The 15,419-nt window shown below is 48.4% G+C and overlaps 1 protein-coding gene across 3 annotated transcripts in view; it reads left to right on the plus strand.

Annotated features, from left to right (window-relative positions):
• The window catches only part of slc12a8 (solute carrier family 12 member 8), a 311,686-nt gene that overhangs the window by 198,437 nt on the left and 97,830 nt on the right, over positions 1–15,419 (plus strand). For 2 of the 3 annotated variants that reach the window (XM_072473246.1, XM_072473240.1), the window contains exons 6-7: positions 1,679–1,792; positions 10,399–10,486. In XM_072473246.1, coding sequence (XP_072329347.1) covers positions 1,679–1,792; positions 10,399–10,486 — 202 coding nt within the window. The remainder of the gene's footprint in view (positions 1–1,678; positions 1,793–10,398; positions 10,487–15,419) is intronic. The other variant, XM_072473254.1, reaches the window with a different exon arrangement.

Here is a 15,419-nt window from a genome sequence, read left to right on the forward strand (position 1 = left end):
CCCCTAATATGTTGCGGACAATGGAGCCTTTGAGCATGCTCTTGATGCACATATGTAACCTTGATGGGAAGACAATGTTGAGGATCTTTAATGTAAACAAAGCCTCACCTGGAGGTCTCCATAGTGATGTTGTTTTGAGTGTCCGCAGAAGTAGCACTTGGGTCCCCCGGGGTTGGTTGGCTGCAGCGCGGTGCAGGCCTGGGGTTGGCTGGGGGAGGTCGCTGATGGGGTCCACCGTGGGGGGTTCGCTGGCGGGGTCCACGATGCCCAGGAGGGGTGGGCCGTGCGGTCGGGGGCATAAGCCTGTATATTGCGTGAGGCCACTTTGAGCGAGAGCGCTAGTTTCTTGGTCGCCGCGAGGTCGAGGGTAGCCCCTTCTAAGAGGCGCTGCCGGATGTAGGCCGACCCTATGCCCGTAACGAACGCATCTCTAAGTAGCAGGTCAGAATGTTCAGCAGCCGAAACGGCCTGGCAATCGCAAACTCCCACCAGAACATGCAGGGCACGCCAGAAACCTTCCACAGACTCACCGGGGACTTGATGCCGCGTGGACAGGAGGTGCCTGGCATAGATTTTCTTAGTCTGCTGAGTGTAGTTCTCCTTCAGTAGCGCCATGGCCTCAGCGCAGGTCGGTGCTTGCCGGATGAGGGGAAAGATATCGCCGCATGTAAAGGATCTGGAGCTTCTGTGCCTCTGAGGGTGGGTCTGTCGCAGATCCAATGTCTGCTTCAAAGCAAGCTAGCCAATGTGCGAAGGTCGACTTGGCATTGTCTGCTTGAGGGTGCAGCTGCAGGCGATCAGGCTTGATGCGGAGATCCATCGCTGTAAAATCTCTGCGTAATAAATTGATGCACTATCAATTATGACGAGATGAGAGGAGAGAGTAATCGAGGCTTTATTAAGCAGAGATGTGGAGCCTCCCGCAGCTGCTGCCGAAATGGCTGCAGCTCGGAGAGCCCACACATTTATACTCCGCCTACTGGGCGGAGTCAGCAGGCAGGAATCTACCCCCGTACCTGTAGTACAGGGGCCTTACGTAATACTCTCGTATGCAGTATAGTGGTGACGACCACAGTCACTGACTGTGCGGAGCCTGCACATTCTCCCCGTGTCTGTGGGGGTTTCCTCCGGGTGCTCTGGTTTCCTCCCACAGTCCAAAGATGTGCAGGTTAGGTGGATTGGTCACACGCTAAATTGCCATTAGTGTCCAAAAAGGTTGGGTGGTGTTGCGGGGATGAGGTGGAGAGTGCTCTTTCCAAGGGCCGGTGCAGACTCGATGGGCCGAATGGCCTCTTTCTGCACTGTAAATTCTATTATTCTATGAGGACATGATAGTAACCAGGAGCCAGAAGTTATCTTCTTCCTAACACAGGGTGCTCAGGTCAACTGTGGTATCCTGATGGTTAAACCAGCTGAAATACACAAGCAGACAAGGAGTTGAAACCAGGGCTTTTCGTGACGTGGTAACTCAAGTCTGACTTAGCTAGCTAAAACTATGAGGGATCTGTGACACTGGGTTTAATCATTTCTTCAGGTTCCCTAACATTACTCAAAAATGTGAAATCTTTAAGTGTTGTATGATAAACCCCTAAAGCAGCTAAAGACTCAGGATTTACTTTTAATTTCATAATTTTCAGAAAATATAAAATAAAAATGCATTTCCCATTTTACTCCTTAGATTTTGGATTTGTGGGATACACTGAAGAACTGCTTGGGAACAACACATTCCCAGATTACAGTCCAGAAGAAAATTTCTTCACGGTTTTTGGTGTCTTCTTTCCTACTGCCACTGGTAATAAATATATTCATATTTGAATGTAGCTTGTTTGCATTTCTCACAACTTTGCACCAGATGTGCTAATTTATATGTACCACATTGGTGCAGTAGGAGATGCTGAGGTACTCGCTAACAACCAGTTGAGTCATTGCAGGAATACATACTCTGTCCCCCAGTATAATACGGTACCCAGAGAAAGAAGGTTGGGTGATAGACTCCTGAATGGGACGATGGGGCGAAATTCTCCGGAAACGGCGCGATGTCCGCCGACTGGTGCCCAAAACGGCGCAAATCAGACGGGCATCGCGCCGCCCCAAAGGTGCGGAATGCTCCGCATCTTTGGGGGCCGAGCCCCAACATTGAGGGGCTAGGTCGGCGCCGGACGAATTTCTGCCCCGCCAGCTGGCGGAGAAGGCTTTTGGTGCCCCGCCAGCTGGCGCGGAAATGACATCTCCGGGCAGCGCATGCGCAGGAGCGTCAGTGGCCGCTGACGGAATTTCCCGCGCATGCGCAGTGGAGGGAGTCTCTTCCGCCTCCGCCATGGTGGAGACCGTGGCGGAGGCGGAAGGGAAAGAGTGCCCCCACGGCACAGGCCCGCCCGCGGATCGGTGGGCCCCAATCACAGGCCAGGCCACCGCGGGGGCACCCCCCTGGGCCAGATCGTGCCGCGCCCCCCCCCCCCCCCCCAGGACCCCGGAGCCCGCCCGCGCTGCCTTGTCCCGCCGGTAAGGTAGGTGGTTTAATTTACGCCGGCGGGACAGGCATTTTAGCGGCGGGACTTCGGCCCATCTGGGCCGGAGAATCGAGCGGGGGGGCCCGCCAACCGGCGCGGCGCGATACCCGCCCCCGTCGAATCTCCGGTGCCGGAGACAAACAAAGAACAAAGAACAAAGAAATGTACAGCACAGGAACAGGCCCTTCGGCCCTCCAAGCCCGTGCCGACCATACTGCCCGACTAAACTACAATCTTCTACACTTCCTGGGTCCGTATCCTTCTATTCCCAACCTATTCATATATTTGTCAAGATGCCCCTTAAATGTCCCTATCGTCCCTGCCTCCACTACCTCCTCCGGTAGTGAGTTCCAGGCACCCACTACCCTCTGCGTAAAAAACTTGCCTCGTACATCTACTCTAAACTTTGCCCCTCTCACCTTAAACCTATGCCCCCTAGTAATTGACCCCTCTACCCTGGGGAAAAGCCTCTGACTATCCACTCTGTCTATGCCCCTCATAATTTTGTATACCTCTATCAGGTCGCCCCTCAACCTCCTTCGTTCCAGTGAGAACAAACCGAGTTTATTCAATCGCTCCTCATAGCTTATGCCCTCCATACCAGGCAACATTCTGGTAAATCTCTTCTGCACCCTCTCTAAAGCCTCCACATCCTTCTGGTAGTGTGGCGACCAGAATTGAACACTATACTCCAAGTGTGGCCTAACTAAGGTTCTATACAGCTGCAACATGACTTGCCAATTCTTATACTCAATGCCCCGGCCAATGAAGGCAAGCATGCCGTATGCCTTCTTGACTACCTTCTCCACCTGTGTAGCCCCTTTCAGTGATCTGTGGACCTGTACTCCTAGATCTCTTTGACTTTCAACCGACTTCGGCAACCGGCGGGGGTGGGATTCACGCCAGCCCCTGGCGATTCTCCGACCCGGCGGGGGGTCGGTGAATCTCGCCCCTTAATGGAGAAACAGGCTTCCTCTCGAATGGGTATCTAGTAACAAGCTATCTCGAAAAGTCATCTAGTAATATGTTAACCTCACGTATCCCAAACTGGGAACCCTGGAGTTCTGCTGGGGTCCTCCAGGATTCCGCCGTAGGTCTGGCTGTTGTAAATTTGAAAAACACTGTACTTCCAGCATCTCGTAATCAGAAGTGGTCCTCACACTGCGTTGGCTACCGATAGGCGCATTAGTGAGTCTATCAGCAGCAAATGCACAGAGAAGCTGACCTCTGATTGGATGAGCTGGAAATAGCAGCAACATGAGTATCCAAAGTCCCAGGCAAAGGTGAAAGCGAAGGCGAGCGGACGGCAGAGTGAGCGCGACAGTGGCCATGGGGTGTGGGTAGGAAACGACCGTGGTGCAAGGGAGGGAGAGGTGAGAGTGCATGTGTATGTATGTTTGAGAGAGATGGGAGTGTATATGTGTGAAAAAGAGAGATGGGAGAATGTGTGTGTGAGAAAGAGAGGTGAGTGGCCATGGACCAAGGGAGAATGGTGTGTGTGTGTTTGTGAGGGTGAGAGGGTGAGTGTGTATGTGTGAAAAAGAGAGATGGGAGAATGTGTGTATGTGTGAAAAAGAGAGATGGGAGAATGTGTGTATGTGTAAGAAAGAGAGATGTGTGTGCGACAGAGAGGTGAGTGGCCATGGACCAAGGGAGAATTGCGTGTGTGAGGGTGAGAGTGTGAGTGCGTATGTGTCTGTTTGTGTGTGAAAGGAAGATGGGAGAGTATGTGTGTGAGTGAGAGGGAAAGGTGAGAGTGTGACTGTGCATGTGTTTCTGAGAGAGAGGGAGATGTGTGAGTGTCTGTTTGTGCATGAGAAGGAGATGAGAGAATGTGAATGTGTGAGAGTGAGAGAGGTGTATTTGTGTGTGAGAGAGAGAGGTGTGTTTGGGATGTGTGGGGGAGAGGTGTGAGTGTGTGTTTGTGCATGAGAAGGAGACGAGAGAATGTGAATGTGCGAGAGTGAGAAAGGTGTATTTGTGTGTGAGAGAGAGGTGTGTTTGGGGTGTGTGAGGGAGAGGTCTGTGTAAGAGAGAAAGAGGTGAGCAGCCATGGAGAAATTGAGTGTGTGAGAGAGCGAGGTGGGACTGTGTGTGTGTGAGAGGTGTGTGTGTGTGTGTGTGCTTGTGTGTATATATCTGATATGGCAATCCAATTCTCCAGCAGCACGTCTAATATGAAATGAATTTCTGAGCAAAAGGAGAATCAACATTCCTCCCATTAAAAATGACAAAAGGAGTACAGCACTTAAGTACTTGTTTGAGTAAAAAAAAGTACTTGGTTGAGTAAGAGGACATTTTAATTATAACAAATGTACACAAATGAGAAATAGAAAATACTTTTGTAAATTTATTTTTGTATATTCGTACCTATTGCACAAAAATAATCCATTTTTGTGCTTTAACTCTTCAACATAATAAGAATGTTTTTCAGGGGCTTTGTCCGTATTCTTCTGAGGTCAAATGAGTTCTGTGCCTGGAAAAGTTTGGGAAACCCTGGGAGAGATTCTCCGACCCCCCCGCCGTGTCGGAGAATCGCCGGGGGCTGGCGTGAATCCCGCCGGTTGCCGAAGTCTCCGGCACTGGATATTCGGCGGGGGCGGGAATCGCGCCGCACCGGTTGGCGGGCCCCCCCGCTCGATTCTCCGCCGCTAAAATGCCTGTCCCGCCGGCGTAAATGAAACCACCTACCTTACCGGCGGGACAAGGCGGCACGGGCGGGCTCCGGGGTCCTGGGGAGGGCGCGGGACGATCTGGCCCCGGGGGGGTGCCCCCACGGTGGCCTGGCCCGCGATCGGGGCCCACCGATCCGCGGGCGGGCCTGTGCCGTGGGGGCACTCTTTCCCTTCCGCCTCCGCCACAGTCTCCACCATGGCGGAGGCGGAAGAGACTCCCTCCACTGCGCATGCGCGGGAATGCCATCAGCGGCCGCTGACGCTCCCGCGCATGCGCCGCCCGGCGATGTCATTTCCGCGCCAGCTGGCGGGGCAACAAAGGCTGTTTCCGCCAGCTGGCGGGGCGGAAATTCGTCCGGCGCCGACCTAGCCCCTCAATGTTGGGGCTCGGCCTCCAAAGATGCGGAGCATTCCGCACCTTTGGGGCGGCGCGATGCCCGTCTGATTTGCGCCGCTTTGGGCGCCACTCGGCGGACATCGCGCCATTTCCGGAGAATTTCGCCCCCTGTGTTAACCTTGGAATTAGAGGTCAACGAGCAGCTTTCTTTTAATCGAGTCCAATCACAGATTACCACCTGGAACAGAATTCCAGAATAGCTTGCTCTCTAAATACAAATTCAGTCATGGACTGCACTCTGAATTAAAGTGGAATAATAAGATACCTTCTAGATGTTATTCTCGTGTAAAAATGATGTGCTGATTCTTTACTTTGTTCAACTTTTGACCATTTGCTACTGATTTCACTAGACTTTTAACACTTTAGTCCTGTATCCCTCCATTCCCTTTATTTCATGTTTGTATCAAATCTCCCCTTAAGTGCATCAGTGTTACCTGCTTCAATCATTCCATGTGGCAGTGACCTCCACATTGTCATCACCCCTGTACCTTTTTTAATCTTAGTCACTATCTTATATTTATGTTCTCTTATTCTGGAGTCACCCACAAGTAAAATGGTTTCCCAAGTTCACCCTTTTCATAATCATCATGGCTCAAAGGAAGGCCATTCGGTCCATCAAATCTATGTCAACTCTCAATAAAGTGTGGCCATCTAAAATGGGTGTCCGCAAAAGACGATGGGAATTGTGGTCAGGTTGGTTCACAGATAGGACACAATTTGTGTATATTGCAAACAACAACTCAGACTTATACAGAAACTCGCACCTGCTAGATGCCACTCACAGGTCTTCCCGGGACAATGGGCTTCAGATTGAAACTTACCATACGTAGCAGACTCTGGGGGTCCTGTTTGCCTTATTTGGGAGTGCCTACCTGCCTTGGACACTAACGACCATGACCGACTAGGACCTGACCAGCCATCAAGGTACCCACCCCAATTGGCCAGGATTGATTAGGGTGATCAAAATCCTATCGAAAGATCAGAGGATAAGAAGAACTGCGCAACCAACATTCTGTCTCTTTTGGGGGACCGGCTTCTGTCACCCGACTGCAGCACATCGGCCAGCCAAGTTCAAGGACCCCCGATCTCCACCTGAAAGACGACACTCAGCCTAGACGAACAAGCCAATCTCCAGCCGCCACACTTGGGGAACCAGATAAAGGCCTTATCTAACCTGCCAGAGCCGGTCACTTGGAAGTTGAGTGAAGGTCGTTTAAACGGCTAGATATAGTCTAATGAGTAGGAGCGTGTACTTTATTAAGTATAAAACAAATCCTTTTTTTAAAAACGCATTTTATTCAAACTTGTATCAAAGTAGGTTACAGCAAATAAACACTCCGAGAAACATTCTTCCCAACAATCAACTACACAGTTTGTACAGATTTTTCTCCTTTTTCACCCCCCCCTCCCCATCACCCAACCCCCCACCCCCCTGCGATGAACAGCTCCTCAAACACGGTCACAAACATCCCCACCTTTTCTCAAACTCCCCTGCTGAGCCCCTTAACTCATACTTTATCTTCTCTAACCGCAGGAAGTCATACAGGTCACCCAACCATGCTGCTACCCCCGGTGGCGATGCCGACCACCACTCCAGCAAAATTTGTACCCGTGCAATCAGAGAGGCGAAGGCCAAGACATCGGCCTTCCTCCTCTCCATGAGCTCCGGCTTCTCTGAAACCCCAAATATCGCCACCAAAGGGTCCGGGTCCACTCCCTCCTCCACTATCCTGGCTAAGACCACGAACACTCCCGCCCAGAATCTTCCCAATTTTTCACAACCCCAAAACATGTGCGCATGATTCGCTGGCCCCCGCCCACACCTCTCACACTCATCTGCTACCCCCTGAAAGAACCCACTCATTCTCGCCCGAGTCATATGCACCCTGTGCACCACCTTAAACTGTATCAGGCTCATCCTTGCACAACAGGAGGTCCCGTTTACACCCCGTTTACACTTCGCAGTGCCTCACTCCATAGTCCCCAACTGATCTCCATTCCCAACTCCGCTTCCCATTTCTCCTTGATCTTCATCACCCGCTCGCCTCCCTTCTCCCCCAGCCACTTATATATATCCCCAATTCTTCCCACCCTTTCCACATCTGGAAGCAGCAGTCGCTCCAGCAGGGTGTATCCCGGCAATCTAGGGAACCCCTTCCAGACCTTTCGTGCAAAGTCCCTAACCTGTAGATACCTGAACTCACTACCCGTCGGCAGCTCTACCCTCTCCCTTAGCTCCTCCAGACTGGCGAACCCTTCCTCCAAATACAAATCCCTCACCTTGACCAGCCCCACTTCCCTCCACCTCCTGTATACACTATCCATTCCCCCCGGCTCAAACCCATGATTCTCGCCCAGCGGCGTTAACACCAACAACCCTTCCACCCTAAAATACCTCCTCAGCTGATTTTATATCTTCACCGTGGACTGCACCACTGGGCTCCCTGAATACCTACTCGGAGCCATTGGCAATGCTGCCGTCACCATAGCCCTCAAACTAGACCCCTTACAAGATTCCTCCTCCATCCTAACCCACTCCTTCCCATCACCGCCGCACCTTGTCCACATTCGCCACCCAATAATAATGAAGCAGGTTTGGCAACGCCAACCCCCCCTGCTGCTTCTGCCTCTGTAGACAGGTCCTCCCCACACTCGGCACCTTCCCCGCCCATACAAAGTCATAGATAATTGTGTCCACTTTCCGAAAAAAGGTTTTTGGTATAAAGATCGGGAGAGCCTGAAAGATAAACAAGAACCTCGGCAGAATATTCATTTTCATCACTTGGTCCCTCCCCGCCAACGTTAAGTGCAGTGTATCCCACCTCTTAAGGTCCTCCCTGGCCTCCTCCACCAGCTTCATTAAGTTCCACTTATGGAGCCCCGTAAAACTAATCCTATGTTCAATAATAAACTGTCATAATACTAAATACTTGTTGTGTGGTCATTTGTCCAATACACGGAACACACTCGCACATTGTGGCTATTAATAAGGATAACAAAAGCAAGCCAGTCAGCCCCATTCCCCATTCTTTCCCTGAGGACCTGAAAGTTTATTTCCCTCAAATTCTCATCCAATTTCCTTTTGAAGTCATTGTCCCCACTTTCATCACCTTCACAGCCAGCAAGTTCCAGGTCATTGCCACTTGCTACATAAAAAGGTTCTTCCTCAGATCCCCCTTAAGCTGTAAAATCTCAAAACCTTAAATCTGCATCCTGTAATCATTGTACCATCAGCTAATTGGAACAACTTTTCTTTATCTACCGTTTACAATTACAGAGTATTGAACAATGAGACTGTAATTTTTCCTTGTTTGCACGACAGGGTGAATGGCTTCCTCCGCACAGTTACCATTCCATGCTTCTTTGACTCTAGAGTTTTCTCCACTCTCTTCTCCATGCACTGACTTCATGGACATCAAGCTGCTTCAGGGCTTACCATCACCTTTATCCTGGAAGTCCTTTGGTTGGCAGAGACAGCAACAGTAATTAGGGATATGAGCTTGCTAGACCTGTATCTCAACCTGTACTTACATGTAGAATGAATGTGTAGCCAGCTTCCATTCTGGCAGGCAAGAGAATTTGAGCTTGCCATTGTCATCACCCGTCCAAATTTCTCTCTCTGCAGCCTTGCTTTTCCCCCATTTTCTGTACATGTCAAGCCCAATTTCAGGTAGGAGAAAACAGAAACTCTTTACCCTTTTTTGTATATACCATGGGTTCAGTTGTAGTTTTTGCAAGGATGTTTGTAGACCTTCGATTTGCATGTTAAAGGATTCCTTATCAATGCAAATCAAGGACATGCTGCCAAAGTTTTAACTAATCTTTTGACATGAAACCCTGCAATCCAGCAACATGATTTACAAAGTTATACATGTCCTCTCAATTTCTCTGGCAGTCTTCTCATCTTCCAGGCCATGGGATCACTATGGAAGCAGCCTCGCTTTCCAATTTCAGTGTTGAAAGACTGTTGATTTCCTATGAGCTAATGTGATACCACTGGCAAAGACAGTTTCAACTCCTAATTATATGTGTTTGTTTGTAGTGGATGTTACTGAGTTGCTTTATGGAATGGAAGGAAAAACTTTTACAGAAATTGGCAATTGTCAATTATCACAACTTGTAATCATGTATTATTTTTCATTAGTGAATGCAGTGGTAGTCAATATGGTTCGGACTGGGGGAGTAAAATAATTTCTTGCCTTCTAGTATTTCATCCAAAAAATGTAGAAGGATTTTTCTTTATCTTTGCCTTGAATGCCTGGTTACCACAACATGCCTTACCTAGTCATAGCAGATAATTCTCAAGGCTGTTGACTGCATATCTCCAGTGCACTTCAAGAAGGACCTTGTTTATTTTCATTTCAGAGATATTCATTTTAATCTTCTTTACACATTTTTGTATGTATTTTTATATTGTATTTATTGTAGCGTTTACTTCAAAACTTGTGTTAATCCAACTTAATTTAGGCAGAAAGGCGATAAACAACATCTTGCATTATGCATGTATGTAAGTATTTGTTGGCGTATATTTGTTTTTTTGTTTGTGTGTTTGGCCTATGTATATTGTAATCTGTTTATATTATGATGACTTCAAGAAGAGCTCTTCAATATTGACAGGCTCAGAGGACTGTGGAAAACATATTGTTTATATGAGGGGTTATGAATTCTGTAGTAATTATATTAACAGCTGCACATGATGAGAGTGGCTCCTAATTTGCTTTCAAAATAGCAGTCATTACACTGCTAGGTAACTGGATGTAAAGGGTGATACACAAATTTGAGAATGTGATATTATTTTAATTTCTGTTATCTTCAGGTGTGATGGCAGGGTTTAACATGAGTGGAGACCTCCAGAAACCTGCATCCAACATCCCACTAGGGTCACTAGCGGCTGTGGGTGTCTCGTAAGTCCCAATGATTATAGATAATGTACACTGCTACATGCACTTGAGACATGTTCATGGTTGTGATCGATATGTTTTAAAATCTAATCAGCATTTGTGGCCCTGCTATGGGGATCAATTGCACAGCATTGACAGATCATGGTGGCAGCCTTCTGTCTTGAAAGTCGATGGTTTGTGTCAACTCTGTGTTAAGCATCAGCTGGTTTGGCTTAGGAGTCCCCTCTGGCATGGCAGTCTCTGCCACATTTGCTGCAGAGGAAGACAATGGGCTCAAAAGGTGCACAATTCACATGCCTCTATTTTCTCAGGACACCCTTCTCAGCCAGCTAAGCTTCTTGTTTCTGCTTGCCTCTTTCAATGCATTTCCAAACTGTCAGCTTCCAAGGGTCATGGCTGTCCGTTACTATCTCCCAGTTGAAGCCATCTTCATATCTCTCTTGCAGGCATCCTTGAAGTTGAAGCATGGAGACCCAGGAGGACCTGGCCCTATGGTCAATTTTCAGCGTCAAATTATCAATGCTGATAGATGGTGGTATGGCAACATCCAACTTCTAACATTTGTCCTCTTGATGCTGATGGTCAAACCAACCTATTTTCAGGCATGAGAGGGTCTCTCCATTTGCTGCTGCAGGAGTTCCTCAGTACAGAATATTGGTGTGGGTTCGTCAGCATAGAGTAACTCACCTTTGTCTTGGATCTCAGCTGAGCAAGGCTGAGCAGCATTCTGTCAGTTCAGTAGATATTCTCTGTAGATGATCTGAAGTCACACCAGCAGCAAAGAGAAGAATATGCCAAAGTATGTCAGTGCCAGAACACAACCCTGTTGGCCCCACTGCAGATCTTAAAGGTTTGGATGTTGCCCTGTCACATCTGACCTTCCCCATCATAGAACATAGAACGATACAGCGCAGTACAGGCCCTTCGGCCCACGACGTTGCACCGACATGGGAAGTCAAAAAACAAAAGCCATCTAACCTACACTATGCAATTATCATCCATATGCTTATCCAATAAACTTTTAAATGCCCTCAATGTTGGCGAGTTCACTACTGTAGCAGGTAGGGCATTCCACGGCCTCACCACTCTTTGCGTAAAGAACCTACCTCTGACCTCTGTCCTATATCTATTACCCCTCAGTTTAAGGCTATGTCCCCTCGTGCTAGCCATTTCCATCCGCGGGAGAAGGCTCTCACTGTCCACCCTATCTAACCCCCTGATCATTTTGTATACCTCTATTAAGTCTCCTCTTAACCTTCTTCTCTCTAACGAAAACAACCTCAAGTCCATCAGCCTTTTCTCATAAGATTTTCCTTCCAGACCAGGCAACATCCTGGTAAATCTCCTCTGCACCCGCTCCAAAGCTTCCACGTCCTTCCTATAATGCGGTGACCAGAACTGTACGCAATACTCCAAATGCGGCCGTATCAGAGTTTTGTACAGCTGCAACATGACCTCATGACTTCGGAACTCAATCCCTCTACCAATAAAGCCCAACACTCCATAGGCCTTCTTCACAACCCTATCAACCTGGGTGGCAACTTTCAGGGATCTATGTACATGGACACCTAGATCCCTCTGCTCATCCACACTTCCAAGAACTTTACCATTAGCCAAATATTCTGCATTCCTGTTATTCCTTCCAAAGTGAATCACCTCACACTTCTCTACATTAAACTCCATTTGCCACCTCTCAGCCCAGCTCTACAGCTTATCTATGTCCCTCTGTAACCTGCTACATCCTTCCGCACTGTCGACAACACCACCGACTTTAGTGTCGTCTGCAAATTTACTCACCCACCCTTCTGCGCCCTCCTCTAGGTCATTGATAAAAATGACAAACAGCAACTGCCCCAGAACAGATCCTTGTGGTACGCCACTTGTAACTGAACTCCATTCTGAACATTTCCCATCAACCACCACCCTCTGTCTTCTTTCAGCTAGCCAATTTCTGATCCACATCTCTAAATCATCCATCATGTCATCATAGAAAGACAAAATCACATTCAGCAGCTTTGGTGGGCAACCAGAATTCTCCAGCAACTTAAATAGGCCACCTCTGCTCACGTGGTCAGATCTCTTAGGCAATATGTAGTGGTCTCCTTTGTTCACAACATTTCTCTTGTAGCTGCCACACGGAGAAGATCATGTAAATGGTAGATCTTCCAGTTCTAAAACCACACTGAGATTCAGGATAGATACGTTCAGCCAGAATCTGTAGTCTGACCAGCACACCATGGGAAATTACTTTGTCCGTGATACTCAGCAGACAATTGTCATGATTGTTGTTACAATCACTGCAGTTGCCCTTGCTCTTGTACAGGGCCATGATATTTGTCTCCCTCCAGCAGAGACAGAGCAGTTTGTACAGACGCTGCAGGAATGCTGGCTATCCGTGCTTGATAAGTTCAGGCAATATTACATCATAAGCTGGAACTCTTAAATCAATAGCTTTGCTAAACTCTTCCACTGTGGGTTTGATATCCAACTCTGCCATGTGAGGCAGGCTGTCTATGGTGCCTTGAACTTCCTCGCTGACAGTGGTCTCCTTAGAGTACAACTCAAAATAGTGTTACGCCCATCTCGTCAACAGTTTATTGCAGTGGGTGGTTCCTACCTTTGTTTTCAATGGAACTGTTTTCTTTGCTGATGGATCGGTTTCCTTTTGGATCCCTTCATACATGTTCCTGACATTCCCTGTCAGAGGGACATCTGAATATTCTAGCAGAGTTGTAACCAGCAGTCATTGGTTCACTGCCTTGCAGTCCGTTAGACTTTGCTTTGAGTGGCTCTTGGTGCAGTCAGAGTTTTCTCATTCTGTTGTAATTAATGAGAGTGGACCACCTGGTTTCAATAGCAGGTTCCATCACAATGATGTTAGCCTCAAACCAGTCAGCACTTTTCCACTCATGCTTCCCATATGTTGAGAGTGTGGTTTTGTAGATGGCGTCTTGAAGTATATTCCACTTTGCTTATGCACTGCTGTGTAGGAATGTTGGAGAGTGCCTGTTCCATTGAGCCACAGAACTGTTGGATTTTATCCAGTAGGCAGTATGGTTGATGATGATAAAAAGACAGCATTTCTGCTTTGAATGCGAAAGCTGGGTTGCATTCTCACCTTGGTGCACAACAATGAGTGATCTGTATCACAATCAGCACTATTGAGAATACTGTTCAGAGAGTCAGGTCGAATGATGATCAGATCCAATTGGTGTCAATGCACTTTGGATGTTTCCAGGACACCTTGAAGCATTGTTTAGTTCTCAAAGAAGGTGTAGTTGCACAAAGCCTGTGGTAGCAGCAAAACTCAATTTGTCCACTGTAATAAAAACAAAATGTGCTGGAAAACCTCAGCAGGTCTTCAGAGTTAAAGAGAGGGAGAAATGTGATTGATTATATGCTGCATATGAGAGATGTATAGATCTTGTTTTCCGATTCTCTTCGACGTGGTGCCTGCCCAGGAAAGTCAGCAACCTTATTTCAACCCCCTCGACAACACGATGAGGTTTACAACTGCTTCTTAAAAACGGGAGCCAGGCAAATGGAACTCGCCAAGGGCGCACGGTTGAGCATAGTCCTTGTGGGGGGGAGAGAGAGGGACATTCCCAGGCAGTACTATGGCACTGCCCCCTGGCATTGTCTCTGGCACTGCACCCGGGCAATGTCCCTCTCCCACCAGAAGCTATAGTAACGTTTTTTCCTAAAAGTATTTTTTTCCAAACACATGTAACAACAGCTAAATATAAAATACACAGTCCATAAAATCACAATCCATGGTTTGTACAATATTTCCCCTTTTATCCCCCCCCCTCCCCCCCAACTATGAACAACTCCTGAAATAGCTTCATTAACAACCCCCACCGTACCTCAAAGCCCTCCTCTGACACTCTCAACTCGAACTTGAATTTCTCCAGCAGGAGGAGGTCGCACAAATCCCCCAGCCAGGCTGCGATCCCCGGCGGCGTATCCAACCTCCAATTTAACAGAACCCTTCGCCAGACAATCAGAGAGGCGAAGGCCACGACATCGGCCCCCTTCCCCTCCAGAAGCTCCGGCACTTCCGATACCCTAAAAATCGCCAATATAGGGTCTGGCTTGACCTCCACCTGCACTATCTTAGATAGCATCCCAAACACTGCCTCCCAGAGTCTTTCCAGCTTCTCGCAGCACCAAAACATATGTGCATGATATGCTGGCCCCCGCCCATACTTCTCACACCCGTCGGCCACCCCTGGATGAACCCACTCATCCTCACCTAAATCACGCGTACCCGATGCACCACCTCAAACTGAATAAAGCTCAGTAAGAAGTCTTACAACACCAGGTTAGTCCAACAGGTTTGTTTCGATGTCACTAGCTTTCGGAGCGCTGCTCCTTCCTCAGGTGAATGAAGAGGTATGTTCCAGAAACACATATATAGACAGATTCAAAGATGCCAGACAATGCTTGGAATGCGAGCATTAGCAGGTGATTAAATCTTTACAGATCCAGAGATGGGGTAACCCCAGGTTAAAGAGGTGTGAATTGTGTCAAGCCAGGACAGTTGGTAGGATTTCGCAGGCCAGATGGTGGGGGATGAATGTAATGCGACATGAATCCCGGGTCCCGGTTGAGGCCGCACTCGTGTGCGGAACTTGGCGATAAGTTTCTGCTTGGCGATTCTGCGTTGTCGCACGTCCTGAAGGCTGCCTTGGAGAACGCTTACCCAGAGATCAGAGGCTGAATGCCCTTGACTGCTGAAGTGTTCCCCGACTGGAAGGGAACATTCCTGCCAGGTGATTGTCGCGCGATGTCCGTTCATTCGTTGTCGCAGCGTCTGCATGGTCTCGCCAACGTACCACGCTTCGGGACATCCTTTCCTGCAGCGTATGAGGTAGACAACGTTGGCCGAGTCGCACGAGTATATACCGCGTACCTGATGGGTGGCGTTCTCACG

Source organism: Scyliorhinus torazame, chromosome 2 (assembly GCF_047496885.1).
Source record: "Scyliorhinus torazame isolate Kashiwa2021f chromosome 2, sScyTor2.1, whole genome shotgun sequence".
In the NCBI taxonomy this organism is placed as follows: Eukaryota; Metazoa; Chordata; class Chondrichthyes; order Carcharhiniformes; family Scyliorhinidae; genus Scyliorhinus; species Scyliorhinus torazame.